This window comes from Eretmochelys imbricata, chromosome 6 (assembly GCF_965152235.1).
Source record: "Eretmochelys imbricata isolate rEreImb1 chromosome 6, rEreImb1.hap1, whole genome shotgun sequence".
In the NCBI taxonomy this organism is placed as follows: Eukaryota; Metazoa; Chordata; order Testudines; family Cheloniidae; genus Eretmochelys; species Eretmochelys imbricata.
Window position 1 is genome coordinate 126,040,148 of NC_135577.1, and position 20,965 is coordinate 126,061,112.

Sequence of the window (20,965 nt, forward strand, 5' to 3'; positions counted from 1 at the left end):
GCGGGGCTGGGGGGCGCTAGGCTCCTGCCCGGGGCGGGGGGGGGGACCCCAGGGCACCGCCGGGCTTAACAAGAAGCAGCCGCGGCGCCGCTCCGGTTTCTGGGGCCGGGCGCGATTGGCCGCTGGCCGGGCTCGGGGCGCCCAATGGCGGCGCTGGGGCAGAGCCGAGACCCCGCCCCGGCCAGCGCCGGGAGCGCAGGTCGGACGTGGTGGAAGCGGCTCCTGGGCTGGAGATTCCTGCCCCTGCCGCCGCCCGGGAGGGGAGCCAGCCCCGGGCCGCCGCCTCCGCCGCCGCCGCCCCGCCAGGGCCCAGCATGGGGCTCCCCGCGCTGCTGCCGCCGCTGCTCGTTCCCTGCCTGCTGCTGGGCTGGGCGGTCGCGCTTCCCCGGCGGGAGCTGCTCCCCTTCGGGGCGCCCCGGGGCGATCGGCTGCTGCAGGACGGGGACGACGAGACCTCGGCCGTGGTGACGCTCGGGAAGCCGCTGCTCTTCTACGAGACGCGCTTCAGCCACCTCTACGTGAGTGCCCGCCGCGGGGCTGAGCGCCCGGGCCCGGGCTCGAACCCGCGGCCGCTCGCCCCGGGGCTCCCGGGCACGCCCAGGCTACCGCCACCCGGCGGCTAGAACTAAAGCTGAAGGGCCAATAACAGCCCGCAGCGGGGTTATTGGTCCGGGACTGGGCAAACTTTTTGGCCCGAGGGCCACATCTGGGTATGGAAATGGCATGGCGGGCCGCCCCGTCCCTCCCATTGGCCGTGGATCCTGGCCAATGGGAACTGCAGAGCCGGCGCTTGGGGCAGGGGCAGTGTGTGGAGCCCCCTGGCTTCCCCTACACATAGGAGCCAGACAGGGGGGAGACGCTGCTGCTGCCCGGTAGCTGCACGGAGCCACGGCACGCATGGAGCAGGGCAAGCCCCCCACCCCGCTCCCCAGCAGGAGCTTGAGGGCCAGATTAAAGGGTCTGATGGGCTGGACGTTGGCCGTAGTTTGTCCAGCCCTGGTCTCAGAAGTTGCTAAGAACTTGGTGCGTCCCTAGATTGTCCTACATGCTCCCCTTTCACCTAGCTATTCCTACCCCTCTGTCTAGCTAATGGTGCTGGAAAACATTGTGCCCAGCTGCTTCCCCTGGCGTGGGGGGTTGCCTGGAGTGAGCCTGCAGCTGGGGATGGAGCTTACATGGGTGGAGAGGAAAGAGAGGAAGCTGAGTCCTTCCCCCCTGCCCCCCCCGTAATGTTGGGTAAGTGAGGTCCCTTGTGGCTGGGCCCCGGCTGGACTGAAAGCCCCTGGATGGGGTGGGTGGAAGGACTTGGCTCGGAGGGAGGAACTGGTGATGCAGAGGAAGGGTGGGAGTGTTGCACTGAATGGGATCTTTCTGCGCTGCAGCTGTTGCTGCCTGTTGACAGGAGTCCTGTGTGGGTGGAGGAGATGGTGGAGAGGGCTTTGAGCAGAGTTGTTTGCTGTCTCTTGTAGGTAGGAACCAATGGGATCATCTCCACCCAGGATTTCCCCAGAGAAACCCAGTATGTGGACGATGACTTCCCCACTGACTTCCCAGCGATCGCCCCCTTCATGTCCGATATTGACACCAGCGGCGGGAGGGGGAAGATCTATTACCGGGAGGATGAGTCCACCGAGGTGCTGGGCCAGGCCGCTCGCCTTATCCGTGCTGGATTTCCTAGTGCAGCTGCGGCTGCCTTCGCTCCCACCCATGCCTTCGTCGCCACCTGGGAGAACGTGGGTGCCTATGAGGAAGTGTCTCGAAACTCGGAGCCCTCCAAGAAGGTAAGGCCAGTGTTAATAAAAAGAACAGGAGTACCTGTGGCACCTTAGAGACTAACCAATTTATCTGAGCATAAGCTTTCGTGGGCTACAGCCCACTTCATCGGATGCATAGAATGGAACATATAGTAAGAAGATGTTTATACATACAGAGAACATGAAAAGGTGGAAGTACCCATACCAACTGTAAGAGGTGAATTAATTAAGAGGTGCTATTATCAGCGGGGGGCGGAAACTTTTGAAGTGATAATCAAGATGGCCCATTTCGGACAGTTGACACGAAGGTGTGAGGATACTTAACATGGGGAAATAGATTCAGTTAGTATAATGACCGAGACATTCCCAGTCTCTGTTCAAACCTACGTTAATGGTATCTAGTTTTCATATTAATTCAAGTTCAGCAGCTTCTCATTGGAGTCTGTTTTTGAAGCTTTTCTGTTGCAAAATTGCCACCTTTAAGTCTGTCACTGAGAGATTAGAGAGGTTGAAATGTTCTCCTACTGGTTTTTGAATGTTATGATTCCTGATGTCAGATTTGTGTCTGTTTATTCTTTTCCATAGAGACTGTCCAGTTTGGCCAATGTACATGGCAGAGGGGCATTGCCATCATGTGCCAGCATATATCACATCGGTAGATGTACAGGTGAACAAACCCTGGATGGTGTGGCTGATGTGATTAGGTCCTATGATGGTGTTCCCTGAATAGATATGTGAACAGAGTTGGCATTGGGCTTTGTTGCCAGGATAGATTCCTGGGTTAGTGGTTCTGTTGTGTGGTGTGTGGTTGCTGGTGAGTATTTGCTTCAGGTTGAGGGGCTGTCTGTAAGCGAGGACTGGCCTGTCTCCCAAGATCTGTGAGAGTGCAAAAACACTAACCCAGGAAACTATTCTGGCAACCAAGCCCGATGCCAACTCTGTCCCCATATTCAGGGAACACCACTCTAGGACCTAATCACATCAGCCACACCATCCGGGGCGTGTTCACCTGCTATAAATCACCTGTATAAATATCTTCTTACTATATGTTCCATTCTGTGCATCCAATGAAGTGGGCGGTAGCCCATGAAAGCTTATGCTCAAATAAATTTGTTAGTCTCTATGGTGCCACAAGTCCTCCTTTTGGTGTATATACTTTTGGTGTACTGATGTACTATACTTTTGGTGATACAGACTAACATGGCTGCTACTCTGAAACCTGCCAATGTTAATGTTAGCTGCTGTGATCCCATTGGGATCTGAAGAAACAGTGTAATTCCAGAGAGAGATGTGGCTGGGAAAAGGTTTCTAACCAGAAATGCATGGTGCAAATATTACCCACGTCAATGGTCCCTGTTTTTGAGCATCTGTACCAGTTTTCCAGACTAAGGTTATGTCTACACTGCACAGTTATCCCAGGTGACTGGCACCAGGGTCTGAGCACCCTGGTTAGCCTTACTCAGGTGTGAGCATGCCTACTGCAAATGTAAGAATGACAGACCCCGGTCGTTGTCGGGCGGGATCGAACCTGGGACCGCTGAAGCTTAGTGCATGAGCCAAAAGCCACATGGCTCTTAGCTAAGGCTGTAGAGTAAACTTATTATTCTCTCTCTCTAAGTGGTCTCGGTACCACTAAAGTGGTCAAAACACCACACCCAGGAGGTGTGTGGGTTACATACTTCCCCTACATGGAAGTCCATGTTCAGACACTTCCCAGTTGAAATCCCGGATGAGCCCCTTCTTGTAACACCGACAGTCCCTGGTTGTTGGTGGGCAGGATTGAACCTGGTACCTCTGAAGCTTAGTGCATGAGACTCTACCGCATGAGCTAAAAGCCATATAGCCCTTAGCTAAGTCTGTAGAGCAGACTCATTAATCTCTCTCAAAGTGGTCTCGGTGCCACTAGATGGGACAGAACACCACACCCAGGAGGTGTGTGGGTTACACAAAGTACTACCTGCATTACTGTGTCCCCAGTGTTTCTACCCTCACCCGTGTGTGTGTGTGTGTGAGGGGGGGTGGCAGATCGCAGGAGGGCTGTCTGTGATGAGACACTCTAGGATTCCTTCCCTGTAAGTTATGTCAATTACTGAAGAACTTGTCAGTCCTCCAATGCCCTTCCCACAACTCCCCCCCAGAGGACAATCAGCACTTGAGTGATTTAGCCCTTATCTTTACTGCAAAATGGTTGGCTTTCAACCTGAGTTAAAGTGGAGTTCAGGCTCTAACCCATACCCCCAGCTGGGTTGGCTAGCCTGGGCTTAAAGTGCCTCTGGCTTAACTGTGCAGTGTAGACATCCTAGGGTCCGACTTCCTGGGTGCTCCGGGGCTGGAGCACCCACAGGGAAAAATTGGTGGGTGCTCTGCACCCACCGGCAGCTCCCCGCCTCGCCTCCGTCTCCTCCCCTGAGCGCGCCCTCCCCACTTCTCCTCCCAGTGCTTGCTGCTGTGAAACAGCTATGGGAGGGAGGGGGGAGTAGCGAGGACATGGCCCACTCAGGGGGGGAGGTGGGGAAGAGGCGGGGCCGGGGTGGGGACTTTGGGGAAGGGGGATGGAGTTGGGGCGGGGCCAGAGGTGAGGGGGCACGAGCACCCACTGGCACCAGGAGAAATTGGTGCCCATGGTAGACATACCCTAAGACCTGTTCACTCACGTGCTCTCGAACATCTCATGGAGCATCAGCTGAGCCAGAGCTCAGACGTGGAGTCACAGCCCAAACTCCGTGATCTAGAGGGATTACAATTGAACAGCTGAGGGCAGCACAGCTTGGATCTCTCTTGGTGAGGCTAGAATGCCATTCACAAACCCCTTAAGGACCGATTGTGAGACCCTGACTCCAAGGAGTCGTGCTGAAGTCAGCTGGGCTACTCTTGTCACTCACTCCTCACAAGGGATTCACGATCTCTCTTGCAAACACCAGTGGTGGAAATCAACGGTCATGAGCTATTATAATTTGACTACTAACAGCATCCACTCAACATATACAAAGACTCTGGTGGTCTCTGCTGCAAAGACCTTGCAGTACAGTACAGATAGGGCCTTTTGTTTTCAGTTTTTATTATATTTAATTTTCCTGGGAATTTATCGGTGTTTATTACTACAACAACGAAAACAGGTGGAAAAAACAATTAATAATTTTTCTGGGTAAATATCGGGGTTTATTTTGGTGGATGGCAGCTCGGGGGAAAAAGTCTCCAGTAGCTTTGATGAGTGGAATTCAATGTGGTTTGCTGCAGAACTAAAACAGAACTGAAAACAAAGTGTCACCTCTGAGTTTAAGAAAACAATACATCTCTCATCCCCCCCGATGAATCTTTTCATTTGAATAAACAGTTAACTGTTGTAGACTTAGAACTATTAGCCTATAAATATTTACATTTAATAATTGGGCCACATCATTTGCAGTGCATACACTCAACTTCATCCTTTTCGCCTGTTTTTTTTTAATTTTAAATACTTCCTTGTGTTCTGAAACGTATTCTGAGACAGATTTTCATTTTCTTCCCATGTTAGTGTATCAGATCTTTAAACCGTTATCTGCTAACAACTTGAAATGTGTGCGGGGCGGGCGTAATATTCATCAGTACATTCAGATGCGCACCCACTTCAGAGTTGTGTGCATGCCTGTTTGTTGTGTGTATCGTCTAGCCTAATACATAGCCTTATTCCAACAGACAGCTTTGCATATACACACAGACTAAAATGTATTATTGTACAACAATCCATTGCATGAGAGAGATGTATTTCCCTAATAAAACGATTGATTTTTTTAAAATATATTGGAATGATACAAAAGTAGGTTGAAAATCAGAAAAGAAACAAGTAATTCTTTTTGTAAAACCTGGGGTTGTTGGGTTTTTTTTTGTAAAAATCGGTTTAAACCAAAAATGAAGGGGCTTAAGTATAGACAAAGAGAGAACCAAGCAGGCGCTTAGAATGCTCCGGGTGATGGTATTAGCTAGAGGTGGTGCAGAAATCCCCCACTGGCCTTTGCTGAAAGGTTCAGCTGCAAATGTACCTTCAATACAGTTGCTCTGGATTTACAATGGTGTAACTGAGATCCGAATCTGGCTCAGAGGGACTGATACTTGTGAGTGTATCAGGTAGGGTTTGGCCCAGGATTTGTGATTTGATTTTTAAAAAAATATTTTTTAAGCACTCCAAACATTTTGTTAATGATTTGGGCTCCTATTCTCCTTTTCTGGGGTTTGTTTTCCAAGCTACTTGTTAACAAATGTCTGTGGGGAATAGCTTTCAGAATTTCCACTGTGGGTTGATATGGAAAGTAGGCACCACTTAGATTGGGTCTCAAGAACTTCCTGCAGTGATGCATGCTTTTCAGGGACACGAACTGATAACACTCATGAATAGACTGAAACGCTTTCAGATTCACAGCACTTGGATTCCCAAGTCATTTCATGGCTCTGGCCCATGAAGGCGGAAATTGCTGTCATGATGAACGCTGTTCACTGGTCTGATTCCTTACTGAGGGGGTAGGGAGCTCCTAGTGTTGTCATTGCCCCGCTCCTTGACTTGTATAGTGCTATTTGCACATCTCTCATGTGCCCTGAAAGCCTGGCTGTAGTTTTTGTTTTGTTTTTGTTTTTTAAATCTGGAATTCTTTTGGGTTGCAGAGAAAAAACTTCTTGAAAAATACCGTTGATTTGCTGTTCTGAGCTACCTGCGTGCAGCTTGCTGATGACATGCTAACATCATGTTGCAACATGATAGGAACATAGCAGTTGTCATCCCAGGTCAGCCTAGTGCTCCATCTAATCCAGCATCCCTGTCTCTGACGGTGACTAGTACCAGATGCTTCAGAGATGGGCAATTATTGAATAAATTGCAGTAGGGAATTTTCTTCCCAACCCTATCAGTTAGGAGCTGGTTTGTACCCTGAAGCATGAATATTTATATGATTATTTATATATACACATGATATTTATATCATGGCTACATCTAGGCTGCATATATTTCTCTCCCCGCCCCCCACCCGGCTTTTCAAAAAAATATTACAGTAGAATCGCAGAGTTACGAACACCTCGGCAATGGAGGTTGTCCATAACTCTGAAATGTCCTTAACTCCGAACAAGACATTACAGCCGTCATCTATGGGGAGGGAGACGGAGGGTTGGGGCTGCAGCCACGGGTGGGGGTATGTGTTAGGGCTGTGGCCGGGGTCAGGGCTTCTGAGGAGCCCCAGAGCTCTGGGCTTTAGATCTGGGAGGAGCTCGGGGCTTCAGCCCCACAGCTCTTCTCCCAGTTTCAGCCTCGCGGGGGGCACCAGGGCTCAGGGCTTCAGCCCTGCAGCTCCATTCCTGGCTTTTGCCCTGGGGGGCACCGGGGCTCGGGACTCTCCACGGCTCTGCTCTTGGTTTGAGTGAGGGGAGGGGTGCCTGGCCTTTAGCTATAGGGGGAGCGCTGGGGCTGAAACCAGCGCTCCCCTCATAGCTAAAGCCCCAAGCCCCAGTGCCCCCCACAGGACTGAAACTGGGAACGGAGCCATGGGGCTGAAGCCACAAGCCCTAGCACTCCCCCAGGTCTAAAATCCTGAGCCCAGTGCTCCCGAGGGTCAGAAGCTCTGACCCTGCCCGGAGCAAGCTAAAGCCCAGAGGCAATAAAGTATTTGCTTTGTGTGTCTGTCTGTCTGTCTCCGCGGCTGCGTGATTACTTCTTGTTCCAGAGGGTGTCTGGTTGACCAATAAGTCCGGAACTCTGGTGTTCATATCTTTGAGGTTCTACTGTAATGTAACGCTGACTGTTCTCATTATCCAGTTGTCTATACAAGTGCCCTATCCTTTTTTGCATCCTGCTAAACCCTGGACCTCGCTGGTACCTTGTGGCAATGAGTTCCGCCGGCTAACCAGCCACATGTTGTATATGCAAAATATTTCCTTTAATCAAGTTTTAAATTTGCTGCCATCCTCTTGTTTTTGTATGATGATGAGAAGGCAAATAGAAGAGCCTGATCCTGTGGTGGAGATAATGTGGCCCAGCATTGCCATGTGGTGAGAGAATTTCACTATTCTGCACTTACTTGTACTATAGTATTAAGAGGTTGCAACGGTTAAGGGTGTCTTCAGAAAACAAGGTCTCCTTTGACCTTTACTCTCCTCATCCAGCATATAGGCTAGTGCTGCTTCCCCATGAATGTCTTTCTGCAGCTCCTCCTTCAGGTCAAGCATGGGATGTGGAACAGCCTGTTTTAGGACCGAGAAATCTCCAAAGCACTGGCCCCTGGCCTCTTTGCTTCAAGAACCTTACAAATAGACTCTCTTTCTCTCTTCCCATGGGCTCTTATTAGGTTGTTTATCAGCCCTTTCTGCTGCCTCTCCATGCTTGTGATGAACAGTCTGGCTGAATGTCAAGTTGCCTTTCAAGCTGTCAAAGTGCCTCTTTTCCTTTGGCAATGCATCTCCCATTCCCAAGTGGAGCAGTATCGTCCACCGCCTTCCTCTGTGGACCCAGTGGGTCTCCTGGAGGTTGGCTGATTGACTGGAAGAAAAATCCCATGCCGTGCCAAGCAGCGAACAGGAGTGCAGTCCTCCCCTCAACACATCTTCTTAAAAAGTCCACTGCTTAGCAGGGTTGCTGTCGCTGGAGCCGCCTGGCCCAGTTGTGGGTTTTGGGGCCATGCAAGTGCATCTCCGTTGCAGGATGTTGGTCTGACATAGGAAGTAAGGGTCACCGGTGGGGTTTGTGCTGAGGGTTTTTATGGCCGGTGTGGGAAAGAGCAAGAGAGAAATGGAGTGACAGCATTTCAGGACTTCCTAACCTGGTACCAAATGGGAGTGAAGAAAAATATGTTCTTTTTGAAGGAGGAAGTTGCTATATGCATCAGGGAAAAGAATCGTACAATCACTAATTAAAATATCAGCTACTTGTGACATGCCAAGCATCGATCACTCAAGGAGCAACAATTTTGTTGAACTCAAGTGTTCAAAAATCTGTCCCTCCAACTCAAAAAAATCGTGAGTGACTTAAAAATCATGAGGCTTTTTTTTTTAAAAAAAAGGAGGTTTCTGTTTGCCTTCTAGGTTTTGAATCTTTGGGGTCACATTTTCAAGCTTTTCTCTGCATGCATGAGTTAGTACCTTACTTGCATTTAAAAAAAAAAAAGTTGAGATTCTCACATAATCACATGACTCCAAGAGCAGGAGCTTTAAAATAGACACCGAATGAGACTTGCGATAAAACCGCAAGATGTAGCAATGCTGGATCAATATACTGTTGCTGACAATGCTGCTACTGAGTTTGTTTAGGGACGGCATTTTGTAGACATTTCTCCATGGTGTTTTTTATACAATGGCACACTCTTGATTGAGTAACTGAAAACAGCAACAGTGTTTGTGAGCAGTATGGTCTCTGGCAGCCTGCACAGTGAAGCGAGTTGAAATCTGGCTTACCCTTAGCTGGAGCTCTGGGAAGCTGCACTGAGGTGGAATTTGCCTTCTATGGCTCTTTTAACAAGTGTTAAACGGCCAAACTCCATTGAGATCAGCCTAGTAACAAGCTCTGAGCTAACTGTTCTTGCTCTTTGACCTCTGTCCTTTACACTCCATCCATCCCTCTTATCTGTCCGATTTCTCTCTAACCCTTCTGGCAAACTTTAGCAGCGATTCCCATCTGATTATCCTCAGTTTGTTCAGTGAGGACTTAGTGGGCAGAATCAAGCTCCAGAGTAAACTCTGTTGACTGCAGTGAGGTTGCACCAGGGATGGATTTGGTGCAGTCTCTGATTGCCCAGCTTTGTAATGTGTTTGTGTCCCCCGTCCCACCCCAGATCTTTTTCAGTGTAGCTTTGTTTGTGTTGCTGAACTGCTGTCACTGGGGCATAGTCCTAAATGCCTGGGGTTGTGAGTGTGGGTGTGCGTCCTTCACAACAAACTCCCTTTTATATAGGAGGGATGATGACTGCCTTGTGGAAATGCTAAGAAACTCTACAAATAGAGCTGGGGCCCCTTTTTGGCTGCTGAAATTACTGTAATGAGAAAAGTCCATGCTGCTGAGTGTCTGTCAAGCCAAAGGCTAACCGACGTGGGAGGGCATCTTTCCGTGACTTTACCCGCATCGTCACACTTAGAATTGGATCATTAGTAGGATTTTATTTTCCATCATTTCTCTGAAAAGGCTTTAAAACATCATTTCAATTCCTTCCTTCCCCCCAGATAAAACACTAGCAGCTCACTCTCATTCTGTACTTATGTTTCAGTAGCCCTTAAAGGACCCGATTTGAGAGCAGGGCCCCTTTGTGCTAGTGTAACCCATGCCTGCTGGGTGTGGGGCTCTGTCCCTCTCTAGTGGCACCTAGACCACTTAGAGTTAATGAGATTGCTACAGCCACCAAAGAGCCATGTGGCTTTTAGCTCAGGCAGTAGAGGCTTATGCAGTAAGTTTCAGAGATCGCAGGTTTGATCCCACCTGCCGACAGCGTTACAAGTGGGGCCTCGTCTGGGCTATCAACTGGGAAGTCTCAGAAGCTTGGGGTCTGCTTCCTTGGCTAGGGGAAGTACATAACCCATGCCTGCTTGGTGTGACGCGCTGTCCCCTCTAGTGGTACCTAGACCACCAAGAGATTAACGAGTCTGCTACAGCGTTGGCTAAGAGCCAGGTGGCTTTTAGCCCATGCAGTAGAGGCTCATGTGTTTAGCTCCAGAGATCCTAGGTTCGATCCCACCCACCAACAGCTGGGGTCTGTTGGTGTTACACTAGGCACGTGGTACATACACATAGTAGGAGACAGTCCCTGCCGGTATGAAAGGACAAGACAAAGACAGTGAGAAAGGAAGTATTATCATTCAATTTCCAGCTGGGGGAATTGATGGACACAGAGATTCAGCCTCATTAAATCAGGGAGCCCAAAACTCAGGGGGGGAAAAATGTTTTAGTAGAGACTGGGGGACGGATTCTTCTCCTGCTGGTGCAAAGAAGGAGTAACTCCAAAGCAGCCAATGGGGTTACAGCCATGAGAGGGCTGATGTGAGATACAGGAGAATCGTGTTTCAGGATCACTCAGAATGCAGTACAAAGGTTCCTTTAAACCTAGAGGCAAGGTTCAAAGGCAAGTCCAAAGGAGTTCAGCATATCAGAGGTGTGGGTTGTCCTGCAAGGTAGCTCGCTCAGGATGAGTTAGGACTAGTTACTCTGCAAGGGGCTAGCTGTGGGTGCCCACTGCTCATGAACACTCCGTGGAACATTCAGGGGAAACATGCACCTGATTGAGGATAACCTCCTGGCTTTGCCGAAGTCAGTGACAGAGCTCCCGTTGATTGCGCTGGTGCCAGGATTTCACCCCAAATTTTCAGGACCTCTCGAAATGCCCACCTGGTAGCAGCGCGCTGTGGTAACAGAGACAGCAGTTTTATGCAGGTCCTGATGATCTTGTACTAGGGGGTCAACTTCTGAGCTAGCAATGTACCGGAGTCCAGAACGTGGCCAGCGATGTGTTTTCTCTGTATTCTCCCAATGTTCTGACCAAGGGTGTTGATGTGAAGCCAGGCCTTGGGGCTCAGTTTGGAGAGAGAGAGTTTGGGAGATTAGGTGACGGCAGAAGGATAAAAGTCTCCTGGTTGTGAAGGAAAAATCAGATGTTGTGGAAGAGTTTCTTGTATGCTCAGGAAAAGAAGAGCTGGGGTTAAGAGCCTGGAAGATAAAGTAGAGAAAATGATGGAAGAGCCCCATTGCAGGGGAATAGAACGTCCTGGTAATAACTCACTGGGAGCCTGTGGGGAGGAAGGGAAGGAAGTGGAATTTGTTTAGGATGGCGTTGAAGCAGATGAATGTCTCACCCTGGAGCCATGCAAGTGTCACAATGCAGTGCTTGTTATGTGGCTGATCTCCCCTCAGGTGATGGAATTCAGCCCTGGACAGAGGACCAGTACGAGACCTGCTCAGCACTTCTTTTGAGGAGGAAGGATGGGGATAGGACACTGGACTTGGACTCAGTTCCTGGCTGAGTCACAGAATTCCTGTGTGACCTTGGGCAAGTCATTTAATCTTCCCCGAGCATCAGTTTCCCATGGGGCTAATAGCACTGCCGTAGCTCAGATGGGGACTGGGGATGAAATCAAATAGTGTTGGTGAAGTTCTCAGATAGATGTGCTGGGTGGCTGCCCAGGGTGAATTTCACCCAAGGACAATGGACCAGGGACCTATTTTAATTTTGGGGCGCCCTATGAGCTTCGCTAACTGGAGCCGCTCCTTGATCAGTCTAAAAATTCCTGCTTATAACTAGTTTTTAGACAAGGCCAGTGTAAATCAGCACAGGTCTACTGGCTCCACTGGGGCGATGCCATTTACATGGCCCGGTGTTGGTTACAAGGTACATCTCCTCCAAGGAGACCTGTGATATACTGAGTCACCTTCTGAGGAATTAGCAGCTTCCTTCCAGTGCATTGGGCCTTGTCTCCACACACAAGTTGTACCAAGCCACTAGTGTTGGGACAGTTATGCCGGTATAAATGTGTTTATACTGGGATATCATACAGTGACTGGGAAGAGGAATAAGCTACACTGGTAGAAGGCACCTTTATACTGATATAATTATGTCCACATGTGGGGTTGTACCAGTAAAACTATGTTTGGAAAAAATTCACATTGATAACAGTACAAAACCTGTGTGTAGACAAGGGCTACAGCCACGTCTACACTACAACCTTCTGCAGGTGTAGCTGTGTCAGTCAGGGGTGCAAAGAGGTGTGATCCCTGACCGACTGATGTACAGCACAATGTAGATATAGCCGCAAACCTGCCCTTTTACCAGTGTAGTTGTTTTATGATACTCATACGAACTGCGGCTTTGCTAGCATAGCTGTGTCCACACTGGGAGTATAGTATGCTGGTCAAGCACTTCTAGTGTAGATGTAACGCCGACAGACCCTGGTCATCAGCGGGTGGGATTGAACCTGGGACCTCTGGAGCTTAGTGCATGAGCCAAAAGCCTTGTGGCACTTCTCTAAGGCTGTAGAGCAGACTCATTAATCTCCACGTGGTCTCAGTGCCACTAGGTGGGGCAGAACACCACACCCAGGAGGTGTGTGGGTTACACAGACATAGCCTAAGTAGTTGTAAACTGACAATCTCAGGATTTTGGAACAGATTCTGATCTCCTCTGATCCAGTTGTGTATTTGGAGTAGCTCCACTGAAGTCAATAGCGTTGCATGGACAACGCGGGAGTTAATGGTTGCCCTCTACTCACCCCTGGTGAGGCCACCGCTGGAGTTCCGCATCCAGGTTTGGACAACACGCTTGAAGAAAGACTGCAAACAAATTGGAGAGAGTCCAGCGGAGAGCAGCAGAAAGGAGAGGAGGTTAACAGAACCTGACCTCTGCGGAAAGGTTGAAAGAACTGGGCATGTTTATCTAGAGAAGAGAAGGCTGAGGGGGAAAACGATCTCAGCCCTCAAATATGTCCAAGGTTGTTATAAAGAGGACAGTGATCGGTTGTTCTCCATGACAAGGACAAGAAGTGGTTTAATCTGCAGCCAGGAAGATTGAGGTTAGATGTTTGGAAAGGCTTACTAACGCTAAGGGTAGCTAAGCACAGGAAGAGGCTACCTAGGGAGGTTGTGGAATCTCCATCCATGGAGGATTTTAAGGTCAGGTTGGACAAAGTCCTGTCAGGGCTGGTCTAGGTCAGCGTTTCTCAAATGTGGCTGCATGCAGCCACCAAGGGGCTTTTCTTGACGCCACAATCTCCTGGGCTGTGATGGGTGGGGAAGAGGGAAAGTAGAGGCCACTCCTTGTTGCTGCTGGATGTACTGCCTTGGTGTTGGTGGCTGTTGCTGGGGCTGTGAGCAGGGGTTGGGTCTGGGGACATCTGGGACACAAAACTGGAGGAGCAGGCAGCCAGTGAGTTCCCCACCATTCCAGAGGTGGTGGAGCTCAGGCTTTGGGCATTAGCCCTGGGGAGGCGGCAGGCTCTGGCCACGGGGGTCCAGGTTCCAGCCCTGGGCTCCAGCCACAGAGCTTCGGGCTCTGTCCCCGGGCCCCGTTCCCCAGCCGTGGGGCTTTGGGATCTGACCACAGGGCTTCGTGCTCCAACCTCCCCCGGCCACCCACCCACCCTCACTGCCTCCCCTGACCCTTACCCAGGGTTGAATTTGTCCCCAGGCTTGCCTGGGCTGAGTAAGTCTGCTGTGAAAAGTGATACTTGTATGTTTGTTAATATCACTTTTCACAGCAGTCTTACTAGCTAGCAGTAAACAAACTACAATGATTTGGACGTGTCTATGTGCATATGTGTTTGTTTTTCCTAAAGCTAATGAAGTATTGTAGGAAAAAGTGTGAGAGTGGCCACCAGCAAGAATTGATGGCCGCAATCTGAAGCCACCAAAAATTTTGTCTTGAGAACCCCTGGACTAGGTATATTTAACTCTGCCTCATCATGTGGTGCTGGCCCCCCTTTTGAGATCCCTTCCAGCCCTACATTTCTATGATTCTATGACTAGAGAGATAGAAACTAGAGATAGGGACTCCAGGTACAAGTGAGAACAGAATCTAGCCTCACGTTGTTAATAATGTGTCTTCCTGTAGCCGGAGGATGCTCAAAAACACTTCACAGGGGCATTTCCTGGCTCACAGTGGCAAATTCAGGTGTCTCTCTTGCCCCTATCTCAGTTGGACAGAAGCTTGAGGCATCACCACTTGGTGGGGGTGAGCTAGGGTGCTGTGTTCGTCATCGCTAATTCCTACACAGCCCCCTGTTTATGTAACAAGGGACGCTGACAGTCTTGGGAGGGTTGTTTATGTCTGAACATCAGATCAGCGTGAAAGGCAGGTGAGTAATGGGAGGAAGAGCTGTGGAAACCATAGTCCCCACGCAGTCTGGTGAATGATCTCTGTTCCTGACCGCAGCCCTGTTCTCCTGCCCTTGTTTGGTCCTCTGCTGTCCTGACCAGAGGTTGCCATCTGGGTTGTCTTGCTCCCTAGGGACTGTGACTGGGGCCAGCAAAATTTGTTTCACATGTAACATGTCTGGAGACTGAGGACTAATCTATGGACAGATGGTGAGTCTCGTGGTCTGACTGGCTGGTGGGCAGTACTGTAGAAGTTTATGCCTGGATTTCCAAACAGTGGAAACTCCTTATGATGGGATCATTGTGGTGTGAACTGATCATTCTCTCCTTGTTTGAAGTGGACCATTTGCACCAATTCCACAAAAAATCTCATTAAGCCAAATTTAAACCACATCCTGTTGAGCCAATGAGCCATCTCTCTCTCATACAAAATAACGAATGCTGAATGTGGTATGGTTTTGGTTCTTCCTGAGCCGCTATTGATCTCTGGCTGCTTTCCTGTGTGAGCTGAGGCAAGAATTCAATGTTAGCATTCAGTCAAACACAAATCACATGAAAAGTGGCAGGCACACACTGCATTTGTTCCTCTGTACAGTGCTGGGGTTGGTAACAGCAGTTCTATTAGCACATTCCAGACTCAATTTTTTTGCATGGCGTTCCCTATGATATGCTAGGAGGTCTCTCTTCAGAGTTAAAGCCCCAGATTGCACATTTCTTGTAGTTCCAGCTAATATTCTGGGCCCTCATTCTCTTCTCTTGAATGCCAGCGCGCTCTCTCTCTGTCTCTGTGTGTTGGAGACAATTTCCCCCCTTTCCTGTTTTAAACACCCAGAACAGATCACACTTACGGATCATTTTGTAACACATGTAAGATTGTGACACTAAATTATTTTCCTAGATTCAAAAGGCGATGATTGTAATAATTCGCTCCTCAATGAAAGAGACATGGGGGTTTGTAATAATTCTAATGCTGGTCATACATGGGGAAGGGGGAAAGAGACACATTGCTATTGACACATTTTTCTGGTTAAGCACGTTGAGTGGGATTTTCCAAGGGAATGAGATTCCCAGTTCCCAGAGAATTTCAGAGAGGCATAACTCTCCTGTGAAATCCTAGTCTGTCATAAACATACAGCTAAGGGTAGCATAAAATCCCTCCTTTACCTGTAAAGGGTTAAGAACCTCAGATAACCTGGTTGGCAGCTGACCAAAAGGACCAATAAGGGGAGAAGATACTTTCAAATCTGTGGGGGAAGGTTTTTGTTTTGTGTTTCTTTGTGTTCTCTCCGGGTCAGCGAGGAATCAGGGCAGGGAAAATACAGCTCCTAAAGCCATACCTGAACTAAGCATCTAAGATTACAAATTGTAAGTAATAGGAAGGAAATGTGTTAGATTATCTTTTGTTTTAACTTGTGAATTTTCCCTAGGCTAAGAGGGAGGTTTATTCCTGTTTTTTTTGGTAACTTTAAAGTTTTGCCTAGAGGGCATCCTCTGTGTTTTGAATCTGATTACCCTGTAAAATTACCTTCCATCCTGATTTTACAGAGGTGCTTCTTTTACTTTTTCTTTATAATAAAGTTCTGCTTTTAAGAACCTGATTGGGGTTTGTAGTGTCCTATAAACCCAAGGGTCTGGTCTGTGCTCACCTTGTTTACTCTCAAGCCTCCCCAGGAAAGGGGGTGAAGGGCTTTGGGGGATATTTTTTTTGAGGAAACAGGAACTCCAAGTGGTCCTTTTCCTAAATCTTTGTCTAACTCGCTTGGTGGTGGCAGCGATACCGTTCCAAGGACAAGGAAGAATTTGTGCCTTGGGGAAGTTTTTAACCTAAGCTGGTTAAAATAAGCTTAGGGGGTCTTTCATGCGGGTCTCCACATCTGTACCCTAGAGTTCAGAGTGGGGAGGGAACCCTAACATAGCCGTTGTCCCTACCTCTCAAGTTTTCATCACAGGAGATGTTATCCAGTCTGGTCCCAAAGTCCCAAGCCCCTTTGATGCACCCTTATTTTTAATTGCTGTAAACCAGTGGTTCCCAAACTGGGGTTTGTGAACCCCTGGTGGTTCGTGAAATGTTACAGGGGGTTCTCAGGGGAAAAAATTCCCTAATGGTGCACAGAACTGTCGCTTGGGACCCCGGGCAGCACGGGGCCAGCAGCACGGAGCCCCTGGACTTCCAAGAACTAAGCAGATCAAAGCAAGCGTATCTGTCACATTGAGGAGATTTAAACTTCAAGACTCCTTATAAGAAATGGAAAGGGAGGTAGATATTTTTTGCTGTTTTTAAAATTAAATAGGCAGCTAGTCTTGTTTTCTAAAATTATTATGAAGAACAAGTTTAAGCTTTGTTGTACCCTGCGTCGTTTGCCTGGACTGCTCAAGGCCTGAATGCTTGTGTAGAAGGAACTCTTTGAGTTGGCTTCTTAAATACTGTCATGCTTTCTCACATCTGATACTCCTTGATGAACCCTAGGAGCCTTGTCTTATAACAGGCTCATTCAAAGTGATGTAGGCTACGAAAGTGAGATCTTGGAAGAGTGTTGCCATTTTCATAATGTGATAAAAATACTGTAATGATAAATAATAATTAATAATAGTGTGTAATAAGCATGTCATAAAAACAAATTTTATATTTCCAAGATCACTGCTTTTATCATTTATACTCAGGTAAAGGAGAAAATCCCTGGAAATATTCATTTTTAGGAGGGGGTTTGCGAGACTTGACATTTTAGTGAAAGGGGTACACAGGTTGTTAAAATTTGGGAACCACTGCTGTAAACTAATTGCATCAAAACCAAAGTCCCATGTAGCTGAGGTCAGTTTGTGTCCCTCATTCCAGGGCTTTCTCTCACTCATCCAGGCCTTTAACAAGTCTCCCATACGTTTGTGATGATGCTTTCTTCTGCAGCTGAATACCTTCCAGGCAGTCTTAGCCTATGATGACTCCGACACCTACGCCCTTTTCCTTTATCCCGATGACGGCCTTCAGTTCTTTGGGACTCGGCCCAAGGAGTCTTACAACGTCCAACTGGAGCTGCCAGCCAGAGTGGGTTTCAGCAGAGGCGAAACGGATTACGTAAAGAGAGAAGGGCCGTATTACACTGTCACCAGCAGCGAGCAATCTGTGAAAAATCTCTACCAGTAAGTAGCGCGATGGGAGCGCGTTGAACGGCGTGTCTGTATAACGCGGCTCTTTCATCAGTTAAAACCCCAGGCTGCTGAAATGCTGGATCTGTCAGAACTAAAAGCAGAGGCTGCCTCAGGGAAAACATCCCCTTTGGAAACAGTCTTCTGCTTTGGGATCCTGTTACGCAGAAATGCATACTGATCATGTTGCCTTGATTGCTGGTTTCCTACTGTTTACTTACCCCTGTTATTGCACTTAGGTAATGACTAGCTCAGAGGTCCCCCTACGGGGGTCTAGAAGAACGTTCGGGGGGCATGTCTGGGGCCCAGGCCAGCCCCCTTGCGGGGCAGGGAGGGAGCAAGCGCCACCCAGCTCTGCTCCTGGCCCCGACTCCGGCTGCTGGTCCTGGCTGCCTGCCCCACAATTGGGGTCCCAACTGTCGGCCTTGGCCCTGGCCGAAGCGCTGCCCCCACCCCAGCTGCGGCCCCAGCCTTGACACCCTTACCCCTCTTCCCGGAGCCGTGACCCCGCTCCCGGCCCTGTGGAGGAGGGTGCAGACAGGGCTTTGGGGGTCGCGAGCTAAAAAGTTTGGGGACCACTGGACTAGCTGAATCAGTGTTATTTACTCCTTCTCATAACACAAGAACTAGGGGGTCACCAAATGAAATTAATAGGCAGCAGGTTTAAAACAAAAGGAAGTATTTCTTCGTAAAACGCACAGTCAACCTGTGGAACTCCTTGCTAGAGAAGGCCAAGACTATAACAGGGGTTCAAAAAAGACCTAGACAAGTTCCTGGAGGATAGGTCCATCAATGGCGATTGGGCAGGGATGGTGTCCCTAGCCTCTGTTTGCCAGAAGCTGGAACTGGGCAACAGGGGATGGATCACTTGATAAGCTGGCTGGCTTGGAGGTCATAATAGGTGCTATTAAGACATGGAAAATATGGAAACAAGCAGGCTGGATGGGTTGTGTATTGACATTGGTCAAGCCCATATGTTGGGTGAAGCCCCGGCTCCACGGAAGTCAATGAGAGGTTTGCCGTTGACTTCAGCAGCTCCAGAATTTCACCTGTTCTTGCCAATGCTCCTCGGTGCTTTTGATGAGGTAGAACATAGTCCAAGTTCTGTGGAACAGGCTATTGTTATAGCAACACGCTCGCTGTCTTCAGGTGTGTCAAAGGTGGTTATAAAGAGGAGGGTGATCAGCAGTGGTCCCTCTAATTTTTCCCACCCATGTGCAGAATGAATTTTGTTATGTGCATCAATATGTCTGACACATCACCTCCATAGTGGTGCACATAACAACATCCATGTGGCTGGGATGGGGCCGGGGCTCAGGGCTGGGGCAGAGGGTTGGAGTGCAGGGGTGTGAAGGCTCTGGCTGGGGGTGCAGGCTCTGGCATGGGCCCAGGGATGAGGGGCTCAGGGCTGGGGCAGAGGATTGGGCACTGGGGGGGGTGCGGGCTCTGGAGTGGGACCAGAAATGAGGGGTTTGGGGTGCAGGAGGGTGATCAGGCTACGGTGGGGAGAGAGGACTCTTCTCCCCCCCCCTCCGCCCCCCCGCACTCTCCCTGCCACAGCAGCTCTGGAGTTGGGGCTGAAGGATAGGGGTCCCTCCAGGCATGGTAGGGGCAGCCCACCCCAGCAGCTCCAGGCTGGGGGAGGGCCGCCCCTGCCATGCCTGGGTCTGGGCCAGGCCACTCCGGGGTCGGGCTGGGCCGCGCCACACCTCCCTGGCTGCATCTGGGCCCGATCTGGCTGTGCCGCCCCAGCCGCAGCAGGTCCGGGCCGCAGGCTAAGTTGGGGTTGGAGGAGGGGTGCCCCGTAGCAGCAGATCTGGCCAGGTTCCCTGAGTGCCTGAGCGGCACTAAATAGGTGGCTGCATGGCCACACGGCTTACAGGGAACTTAGGTGATCAGTTGTTCTCCATGTCCACCAAGGGTAGGACAAGAAGTGATCAGTTTATGTTGCAGCCAGGGAGACTGAAGTTAGATATTAGGAAAAAACTTTCTAACTCTAAGGATAGTTAAGCACTAGAATAGGTTACCAAGGCCGGTTGTGGAAACCCCGTCATCGGAGGTTTTGAAGAACAGGTTAGACAAGTACCTGTCAGGGCTTGTTGAGGTGTTCTTACTTCTGCATCAGCACACAGGATGGACTAGATGACCTCTGGAGCTCCCTTTTAGCCCTAGGTGTCTAGGAGTGTATGAATTCTGAGAAAGTTAGAGCCGGAGACATCAGAATCGGTTGCTGTGGAAGTGATTGTGATGTCACCAACCCGTTACAGACTTCAGTAGGGCTGAAACTCACCCACGTACAGAGAGGCAGAACACCGGTGAAGCCGTCAAAGCTGGGCTTATATGATCCTGAAGTGTCCTATAGGCCTTGTATTGGCCTTCTGCACAGAGGGGGGATTTCATCCAAACAATGGGAGCCGTTGAGCTTGTGAAATGGCAGCCGTTCTGTACATTAACACTGTTCTCAAGGACCAGCTGTTCTGCACATAGCTGACCTCAGCCATAAAGAACAAGGGAAGAAAAAGAAAAAAAAATGCAGAAAATGTGACATAAAAGCACAACTGTTTCTAAAGAAACGTTTTTTCCCACAAGGCACCAGTGCCTTTTAAGGCCGGGCGCAGCTCAAATCGCAGGCTGGTTAGAGCTGATCAAATTGAATTAAAAAACAGCTGTGAAAACATATGGAATGGGATTTTATAAGAAATAAACTTTGATTTTTCCTCCTGACCTAATAAAATATTGACCCTCTCCTGTGCCAGAAAGATCATTGCCGAAATTTTCAAATGGGACGAGTGATTCCAAATTAAGGGGGGCCAATTTGAGGCCCCTTAAGGGAGGCAGTGTAGTGGAGAGAATACTGCACTCAGGAGACCTGGCTTGGCCATTGGCTTGTTGGGTGACCTTGGGCAAGTCACTGCCCTGCTTTGTGCCTCAGTTTCCCCATCTGTAAAATGGAGATAATGATACTGGTCCTCCTTTGTAAAGCACTTGGAGATCTACCGATGACAGGGGCTAGGTATTATTAAAGGGGTCTGTTTATTGAGAGGGTGAGTAGTTAGCACTTTCTGAAAATCAGGCCCCTTTAAGGTGTTTCAGGTGTTTGCCCCCCCAAATTACTAGCCATTTCTGATCGTTTTGACCCATAGCTCCAGTTGTACAGTCTTTTCTCAGGCAGATCTCCCATCGAGCACAGTGGGAGATTTTTTCTGAGCAGGAGTTGCTGGATGGGACGCTCTGTGATTTGTAAGCAGCTGTAAATAGCAGTGGCATGTAA

At 49.3% G+C, this 20,965-nt stretch overlaps 1 protein-coding gene across 1 annotated transcript in view; it reads left to right on the top strand.

Annotated features, from left to right (window-relative positions):
- Window positions 1-314: 314 nt before the first annotated feature.
- The window catches only part of NID2 (nidogen 2), a 53,792-nt gene continuing 33,141 nt past the window's right edge, over window positions 315-20,965 (top strand). Inside the window, exons 1-3 of the mRNA XM_077819633.1 lie at window positions 315-518; window positions 1,470-1,781; window positions 17,456-17,688. Of these exons, the coding sequence (XP_077675759.1) occupies window positions 315-518; window positions 1,470-1,781; window positions 17,456-17,688 (749 nt within the window). The remainder of the gene's footprint in view (window positions 519-1,469; window positions 1,782-17,455; window positions 17,689-20,965) is intronic.